The sequence below is a fragment of the Coptis chinensis genome, chromosome 4 (assembly GCF_015680905.1).
Source record: "Coptis chinensis isolate HL-2020 chromosome 4, ASM1568090v1, whole genome shotgun sequence".
Lineage (NCBI taxonomy): Eukaryota > Viridiplantae > Streptophyta > Magnoliopsida > Ranunculales > Ranunculaceae > Coptis > Coptis chinensis.
Window position 1 is genome coordinate 86,668,638 of NC_141459.1, and position 9,093 is coordinate 86,677,730.

Below are 9,093 nucleotides of genomic sequence, written 5' to 3' on the forward strand. Positions count from 1 at the left end.
CAGCATATTAATGCTTTAGCTACGTTTAGTTTTCTTTCTTCAAGACTTACCTTACGCCATTTTTATTTCAAGCAAATTTTAATACTGATGAAGTTATTTTACCCCTTAATAATGATCATTTCTTTTTCTTGTTAATTTTGTCCCGCATTTATTTACTTAATGTATACAAAGAAGTTTTATTATTCCTGCTATGATGATGAGCTAATTCCCCTCGGGGGTTATTTTGCTTCGGTGAAAAACCGGATTGACTCGTTAATATTCTAGAATCACTACTTAGGAATTAGGCATAGAATTAACATCCGGTCCCAAAATGACCGAGGACTGCATAACGTTAGAGGTCGATGCTCAGAAACGGTCTGTAGCGACAAAAATGTCCAAGCGACTCTCAGTGTCGACGACTCTCCAATTAAATCCCAAATGTGAACCAGTGCGAGAGCGGAGATAATATACCGAGAGATGCGGTATTATTAAAACTCCTTATGCTAGTGAAATGCGACCTAGAGATGTGGGCATGCACTAGGGATCAATATCGACGCCGTCTCAAACGAGACCTAACTAGAGATGTAGTGATTTGGTAATAAAACCGTTGAAAAATGATTCTTGTATGAGCATGATTAACTCTCTCCCCGTTTTCTACATTTCGTTTACCTATATTTAATCACCGTAGTAATTTACATTACCGTTAATTTAATTAAAACCAACTAAAAAGAAACCTAAAATCCTACTCACTTAAAGTGTAACTCCAGTTGTGAACCTATCCGAGCCCTAAGGTTTGGACGATCCCTTACTCGACCTATCCTACCAATCCCACGTGAGTAAAGGTAACTTGACTAAAACGCATCGACTATACGGACGTTGGACTTGGACTTTGGACTTTGGACTTGGACTGTGGACCTCGGACTTTGGACTGTGGACCTCGGACTTAAGGAAATAAGTAACTGAAAACCAAATAACGTGTGTAAAAAGCGTTTTATCAATACCCAAAGACTACAAACCTGCCATTGATCCCTTCAACCATCTTCTCCATCCTACACGATGAATTAGAAAAAAAAACCCAATAGACACATAATTTAAGCAACCAAAATTCAGGTTGAGGTTAAGCCATACCCTTCCAGATACAAGGGGCGACAACAAACACAAAAATATTTTCAGAGGCATCACCAATCACATCTACACTAATTAAAAGATCAGAGACCTATATACAATTCAACAAGAAATATCTCCTTAAGGAAAATTAAAAGTAAAGCCAACAATGAAATTACAAAATTCCACCGTTTCATACCTTTTTTCGTCCAACCAAGATACCAAAACAAGATCTGCGTAGGTTGAATAATAGAAAAAATTAAAACTTTTGAGCAGAGTTCTAATTTTTATCAAACAATTTAAAATATTAATAGCTAATTAGAAACCCAATGTTCACAAATCCCTTACCAAAATTAGCTGACCAAATCCGAAATGTTGAGAGCGTACCATTGAGAAACTCTAACTCATTCTCAAACCGAAATCTGAAATCCAACCAAACCAGATAAACACAAAAGGTAAAGAAAAGAATTGAAGAGGAAGTCCCGAAATGTTTTAAAAAAAAAAAAAAAAAAACTAGGTTTTCCAAACCAAAAAAAAGAAGAAGAAAGAAGAAGAAGTGAAATGTAAGATGAAGAAGAAACAAAACTAACCTTCATTATAGATGAGGAAGGCGCGGTTTTAGCTATCCACTTCTGAAAGTGAGAAAGATGAGTGCGGGTTTCCAACCTTTAATGTGGTTTGGACTTTCTTTTTTTTCTTTTTTTTTTCTTTTTTTTTTTCATAAATTATTTTTATTTTATTTCTAACGAAATCCATCTGTTAGTCTACCGTGACTAAATAATCCCCCTAATTATCTAAAAATAAAGTAACGGAAAGCAAGCCATACTTACGCTTTCTAACTGTTAGGAACTGTGTTACGGTAAAAAACCGTTACTAAGTGAAAAATGGGTGCGTTACAAAATCACCCTTTTGGTGTAGTGAGCATGGGTTCTAGGAAAAACTTCGGTGATCGAGTGATTAACTCTTACTGTGTTACAACACCAAAACTTTAAACAACAGCATACAGACTACTTGTTTTCCACATTCTAGCAATGGTTTGTAAGTTCATATGGAACAATGGAAGGATTCCAGAAGAATTAGGCACACACAACTAAAATGTGATTAAAGGAAAAGGAAACACTTTCTATTTAGGCACACCCTCTATTAGTCTTTATTCCTTGATTACGGCTCAACAAAAAGTTCTACTAGAATGCGCAGATTAACAGACTCAATTTTGACCTCTTCTCAACTCTTTGCACAACACACAGAGTACAATAATAGTACATAAACTGGATTTTAAAATTTGATGTGTCAGTCTTAGAGAAAGTATCTGACCGTGCATGTATACCTATCCGCTGAAACGATTATACCAGGAAACCAAGATTCAAACTGTTGTTCTCTTTTCAACACTTCCACCTCATTTCCTTTTTTGAACTTCATGGTTTCACTTACGCTTAATCTTGTTTAGAGCAAATAAATCGCAATTAAAACGACAACTATACGACCTACTTTGATCCAAACGTAGAATAAACTTAGAGATGAGTCAGTTTAATTTGAGAGCCTAGAAAATCTAAAAATACATACAGACATTCACAGACATAATGCAGAATCCTACTAAACTTTTTAGCCCATTCTGACAAATACCCACCATCCAATTCATTGCAATAGTAAAAAAAAATCAACGAAAAAAATAAGACCAATACATAAAGCATTTTTATTTGGACTATAGATACCATTTAACAGTATTGGATTAACATAAAAAGGCTAAAAAAAAACTGTTAATATAAAGTTCACCCGTTTCATCATACCAAATCCATCACACAATCAAATAAAAGATCTAATCGATGGCAAACATAGCATAATAAGTGAACAGTAAAACAAAACACCATCTTCCCACTCAACGTATACTGACTTTTTATTGTAAAGCATTCTAGTTGCTAAAAGAAATAACTGTAGCAAACCTGCTTTTGCATGAGAGACTATGAATAAAAGAATCCACTATTAAGATGATGAGAGAAAAAATAATGATGAAAGTTAATGAAACTGACCTGGGTTTAATCAGAGGAGTAAAGTGGGGGTTCAAAACAGATTGAAGGGTTGCTTTGCTTTGGTAAAGATCACAATCTTGCCTATGAATGGCGTGCTGTTGTTTTCCTGGAATAGCCTTTGAAAGACCCTCAATATGAACTACAGCACCTCCAACCTCATCAATTAGATTTGCAATGGCACCCCCTCTTACAGGCCTCTTTTGGTGGTCTGCACTCTCCAGGAAGAATGTCACCAAGAAGCATGGAACCCATCTAACCAATGAGCGCTACCCTTGTCCTAGGAAGCCATATCATCCTTTTTGACCTCGTTTAATTTTGGAAGAAGAGAAGAATAAGAGAGAGGGTTTGAAGAGATGAATTTTTTTTAGGAGAGTTGGGAGTGTTTTGTAGAAGCGTAGAATTCCTTTTTTTATGTAAAATCTGATGTGCCGTGTTAGAGAAAAAAGGGGGGCTGACGTGGATCACTAAGGGTATTTTCCACTACTCAGTATTAATGGTCTTTGATTTCTATTAAAGGGTTTAAATGACCATGCAAGGGAGTTACATATAGGTGGGAAAAGAAGACAAATGTTTAATTATTGTTTAATTGATTTGTGGATGAAGGGTGCAATAATGGTGCGGACCAAAGTTTGACAGTAAACTTAGTGTCTCGTGCATTTTGGTAGAATATTTACATTGGAAGATACAATAATTGCTATTTGGTTTTGTATTTGATGTATAGAATTGACCCCATATATATTCTTTTTTTTTTATAAACCCCATATATATATTCTAGGTTGTTGGTTGAGACTGCCACTTGATAATTTAATTGTTCCTTCCACTTTTGAGATAGTAAGAGACAAAGCGTTACAGGACTGACGCCAATTTCACTGACGTACTCAAGAAAGGGAACTTTGTTTAATCTTAGTTGGAAGAATAGGACTCTTAAGCCTGTGTTGGATCAAAGTTACAAAGAAGCCATACTAATGGGATTGGCTATGTATTAGTGGCTTGACAATAATTGTGATGCAGTGACCTCAGGTTAACTGGACTTCTAACATTTTAAATTCTTCTTGTTATTAAAAGTTTGGATACTTTCTATAGTTATGTGGGAGACCTTTCTATATTTATGGTAAGGTTTACTCTTCATCGGGTAAAGGTAAGTAAATCGTATTATTTTCTACTAGTTTTGTATAAGTTAGTTATTATGATATTTAAGTCATTGATTTCGTGTCTAATGTTGATTGTCGGAATGTAAATGGACTGGGACCTCCATATCGAGATTTATAAGGTGAATACATACTAAAGAATGAAGGTGAAACTTCAGGAAACAAAGACACATCTTGAAATCGTAGCGGAGGGTTACGTAACGTTAATACCAGTTACAAATAGTGGCTTATTAATTAATTATTTCTATGTAAATTATTGTAGCTTATATTGCATGACTAAAACATATATATGATGTCATGGAGGGTTGTGCAAATGTGAAATACCGATCCAGGGTAAGGGATCGGTTAACAGACGTTACAGTATGTTATGGCTATTAGGTTATTTTGATTTTCAGGTTATGATAGGTTTTAGGTATATGAAATGTTGATTATACAAAGGAAATTCTGCCGGATTTTTTGTAGAAAAAAAAAATATGATGGTTTAATCATTGATTTTAAATTATTAATATTGAATGTAGTTTTATTAACGCCTCGTAATCTTTATTTAAGATTTTGGGGCGTTACAGGCTTCACTTTTGTGACATGCATTTGTGCGACTAAAATCCTTATGTTACGCTCCTCGATGACATTTTTTCCACGTTGAGCAAATTCCAAAGCCTTATGTAGCATCTTAATTTATGTATGAATATTCAGCCTTAAACTCTTTCTGAAGTTGGTCACTTGGTTCTGTTTTTGCTGCCAGCACGACATCATCAAGGAATCCTCTTTGAGGAAATTCATGTGGTACAAGACTTCGATACATCCCAAATTATTCCTCTACTTCCGTCTTTTTATTCAATAAGTTGTAGATTATCCCCTGTCCAAAATCAATAACCAGGATAAGAGAATTTTTAAGATACATTCATTAGCTGGATACAAAACAATAGTGTGGGTAGACCGTGTGATGATCAAATATGGAAACAACATGGCCATTTTCACTAATATACTTTATGGCCAGTTGGCCACTAATAGGAAACAATTTGTCACAACTTACAGAATTTTAAAATTAGGTAAAAAAAGGGAACAATAAGGATTTTTCAGGGACATAAGAGACATAACGGGAACTATCAGAACTTGTCAGCTGACACATCAATTGTGATCTATAAGAGTTCGTCATGTTCAGGAAGGAAAATTTTACTAATCAACCTTCAGAATGTAAGTAGTGACAATCCTCAAACACGATCTACCAGACTAAATAATCTTAAGAATATTATCAATGCAAAAGAAGTGAGCTTAAATTATCTCCACTTCGTTCCAGAAGCATCCTTACCTGACAAAGATATGGCCAAAAATCACGAGGGTTCTCATCAACCAGATCTTGGAATTTCTTCAAACCCTCCTCCAAGTCACCCTACAATGACATACACGTATATATAATTAAACTAAAAAACTTCACAAAATACCAAGTAGTAATTAAAAAACACATTTTATTCTCATGAAGCATAATATATATGTTGTCTTATATAACATGTGTTCAATGCCACCCCCTCAAACCATCTATATTTTATACAGAGCTTAAGACTGGTTAAAGGCATGGGCCATTCTCAAAGGTCTCAGAACCAACAACTACGATGCTTCCAGGTAATGAACATAAACAAGAAACCAAAACAAGTTTAACCATTGAATAAAAGCCAGTGTTGTTGGATGGATAAGAACATTATGCTTGCTTGAGTTCTATGCCTCCAATCTTCTGCCCATTAATGAAATGCTTCAAATTTATTCATTACAAAAAATAAGGCTTCACCTTTGCGACATGCATTTGTGCGACTAAAATCCTTATGTTACGCTCCTCGATGACTCTTTTTTCACGTGGAGCAAATTCCAAAGCCTTATTTAGCATCTAAAAAACAGCTGGACCTTCATGATTTTTATGCATGGCCATTGCCAAACCCTGTAAAGGAGGAGATTCTTAGTGCTTTGTTTCCAAATGAATAGCCAACCAAAGCAGAATTATGTAAGAATAAAACACAAACACCCTATAACCAGACACCACAAAGAACAATTGCTCGATATAAGCAAGCAATCTATATATATATATATATATTTGACATTTTTCTTCCAAATTATTAGTTTACAGAATTTACCATTAAGTTTTAATAGGATGTTCTACAAATCTCTGGTAATAGCAATCAAATTTTCAATTTTTTCTCAAAAAATCGTACCTTTATAAACCCCAAAACACCTTTTGGGAACCCATAGTGTTCATCCTTCACCTTCATTCACATAAACCAAATTCTTGCAAAAGAAAAAGAAATAGCCAAACGAAAAAAATGAAGAAGAAAGAACTTAAAATGGAGTGAGCGAGGATATCATGGGGAGGGAGACGTACCAGCGATCTGCGATAGATAGACTGCGTACCACCTTCATTCTTTCTTTTTTTTACCCTAAATTAATTAGAGAAGAAGAGATATTGAGGAACCGCTATTAGCTTAGAAATACAGCACACCACCATAGATGAACTTGAAAATGCCCTGTCACAAGTTGTGAAATACAATGACAACTATTGGATGGAGGCCCTGTGGCCCCACACCATTGTTTTTTATTAGATAGAAATCTCTATTAAAAACACATATATGACTCATATGTAAAGCTTATGCAGCTGTATAAATTTACACAAACCATTGGTAATGCTCTAAATAGCCTAACTTTAAAGTCTAGCACAGGGTTCTCTCACTCTCATAGCTGGCCTTGGTTCCCAGCAGGCAAGCAACACAATGTCCGTACTTGCACAACTAGGCGCTCAAAGTTCAACAAAGGCCCGATATTTGGCTGAACTGGACTTGGGTTGGGATTTTGGACTGAACCAATCCTAATTGGCAAAGGTGCACTTATATATCCTATCCGAGGGTGATTTCGTCAATTGAAAATTTCTAATGGCGGTTAGTTTGTTCGTTCTGTCAATTTCAAATTTTCATTTGGGCAGTTATTCTATTTTGGAGATGGAAGTTGGTATAAACAAAAACGGTTACAACTTCTTCAACCCGGTATCCGTCTCGCAAACTTCTAAAAACGAATATTTGTTCCAAATAAAAAAAATCTGTTTTCGTTGTTGATAGGCTAGGTTCTAACTAGAATAGAAAACTAACCTCGATAGAGATCGAAAAGGAATAGGCAGAGAAATGGGAAGATGCAAACCATTGGGCTTCTTGATAAGCCTCCCATTTGCTCTAATTGCATTGATTTTGTCTCTTGTAGCAGCTATCATATGGTTAATTGGGTGAGTACATTTATACCTTTCCAATTATTTTTCCAACTATTCTTGATCATATTCTTCATCTCTGTTGTTCTTTGGTATAAAACATGGCATGCATGTATACCAGATTTTAAATGGTACAAAATCATTTTCCAAGAAAGTTTATCAGTTTATGTACATATGTATCAATTAAATATTAGAATTCCAGGAATCAATTATGTAAAATCACCTAACCTGCCCTGGCACTCGAAATTTGTTGATCAATATAATATTTTGTATGGCGGCAGCTGATTTTATATTCGAACATCAATTCTACGTTGGACAGTGTTCTAATTTAGCTTGTAATTTGTTGATGTGGAATCAAAATGTTGAATCGTAATGTAATGGAGCCATATCCGAAAATTCTATATCTTAAAAAATTGTTGTGATCTGCTGAAAATGCACGTGGAAACTATAGAACTTTGAAAGAGGTCGAGATGAGTGTTTATCAGAATATTATTTGTTCATGTTACTGAAATATGGGGTGATCAATAATTAAATTACCCCTGTGCAATTGCATTTTGTATCATGTACATGCCAAGGAACTAGAGTTTTTTTTTTTTGGTGGCAAGGAGTCTGTCTCTGACATACAATAACTATAACACCCAAAAGTTTAGCATGTACGGTACATTTGATGTCTGGCTTTTATTATTCATGTGTTTTGGCTAACTAACATATACTGTTTTTAATTGCAGGTCAATTTTAAGTTGCATTTGTCCTTGTTGCGTATGCTGTACAGCAATAGTTAACTTAGCAATGTCTCTGGTGAAGCTTCCAGTAGAAGTAATTATTTGGTTTGTTGATAAGATACCTTGTTGATGATGATTAGATCCTTGGCAAATTTTAATGTTGTTTAGGCATTCTTGGAGAGCTTTAGCTGATTAATTTGATTTACACTTTGTAATTCTTTAACTAATTAAGTCTATTATTGAAGTCCTCTTGACTTGATTAACTCTGCAATTTTTTTATTTATTTATTTATTTTACGCTAATAACCTATCACATTAAAATTTAAACTTGAGTGAAATCACAATCTAAAGTTGCAATACACTTTGGAACAGACTCTATGTCTTGATTCCTAATAGCCCACCTAGCAAGTTCATGGGTCTCCCCGTTAAATAACCTACTAATCCAATGCATATGAACTATACTACGAGACATAACTTTATTAAGAGAAAGTTTTGAAGCTGTTACAATGGAATCTAATTGCCACTCTAGGTTCTCAAAAGTAGTAAAAGGTGCCGGATTTGCTAGAGTTTGAACACTCTTTGATTCTCCTTCAATGAGAAAGCAACTTGCAGGTAGAGTTCCAGCCAAGTGGATAGCAGTTTCAGCTTCCACAAACTCCGCTTCTTCAGCACTTCAAACTTTGAAAGTTCTGAAAACTGCAGCAACTGGCTTTCCTTCCATATTCCAAGCTATCACTCCTGCTGAACCTGCTCCTCTCCCCCTTTCCCTATCAAAAGAGGCATCAAACCATATATTAATGCAATCTTCATTAACAACTGGAACCGATTCAACCATATTTAAAGGATTAGAGTTAAGGTTAGAGATACGAAGGGAAT

The 9,093-nt window shown here is 35.0% G+C and overlaps 1 protein-coding gene and 2 long non-coding RNA genes across 3 annotated transcripts; 1 reads left to right on the forward strand and 2 right to left on the reverse strand.

Annotated features, from left to right (window-relative positions):
- Positions 1-1,767: 1,767 nt before the first annotated feature.
- Positions 1,768-3,613, reverse strand: LOC147505361 (uncharacterized). Its single transcript, XR_015220584.1, has 2 exons — positions 2,088-3,613; positions 1,768-2,044 (listed from the first exon to the last, which is right to left on the reverse strand). It is a non-coding gene; the product is annotated as an uncharacterized LOC147505361 (long non-coding RNA).
- Positions 3,614-4,890: 1,277 nt separating this feature from the next.
- On the reverse strand, positions 4,891-6,190 carry LOC147505362 (uncharacterized). Its single transcript, XR_015220586.1, has 3 exons — positions 6,042-6,190; positions 5,568-5,648; positions 4,891-5,114 (listed from the first exon to the last, which is right to left on the reverse strand). It is a non-coding gene; the product is annotated as an uncharacterized LOC147505362 (long non-coding RNA).
- Positions 6,191-7,188: 998 nt separating this feature from the next.
- On the forward strand, positions 7,189-8,488 carry LOC147505363 (signaling peptide TAXIMIN 2-like). The gene is made up of 2 exons (XM_086604128.1): positions 7,189-7,514; positions 8,225-8,488. The coding sequence occupies exons 1-2, from the start codon at positions 7,417-7,419 to the stop codon at positions 8,346-8,348; spliced, it is 222 nt and encodes a 73-aa protein (XP_086460254.1). The 5' UTR covers positions 7,189-7,416; the 3' UTR covers positions 8,349-8,488.
- The last annotated feature ends 605 nt before the right edge of the window (positions 8,489-9,093 follow it).

Coding starts and splice junctions, on each gene's coding strand:
- LOC147505363 (XM_086604128.1), top strand. CDS start 7,417: ATGGGAAGATGCAAACCATTGGGCTTCTTGATAAGCCTCCCATTTGCT. Junction 7,515..8,224: donor GCTATCATATGGTTAATTGG/GTGAGTACATTT, acceptor TTTTAATTGCAG/GTCAATTTTAAGTTGCATTT.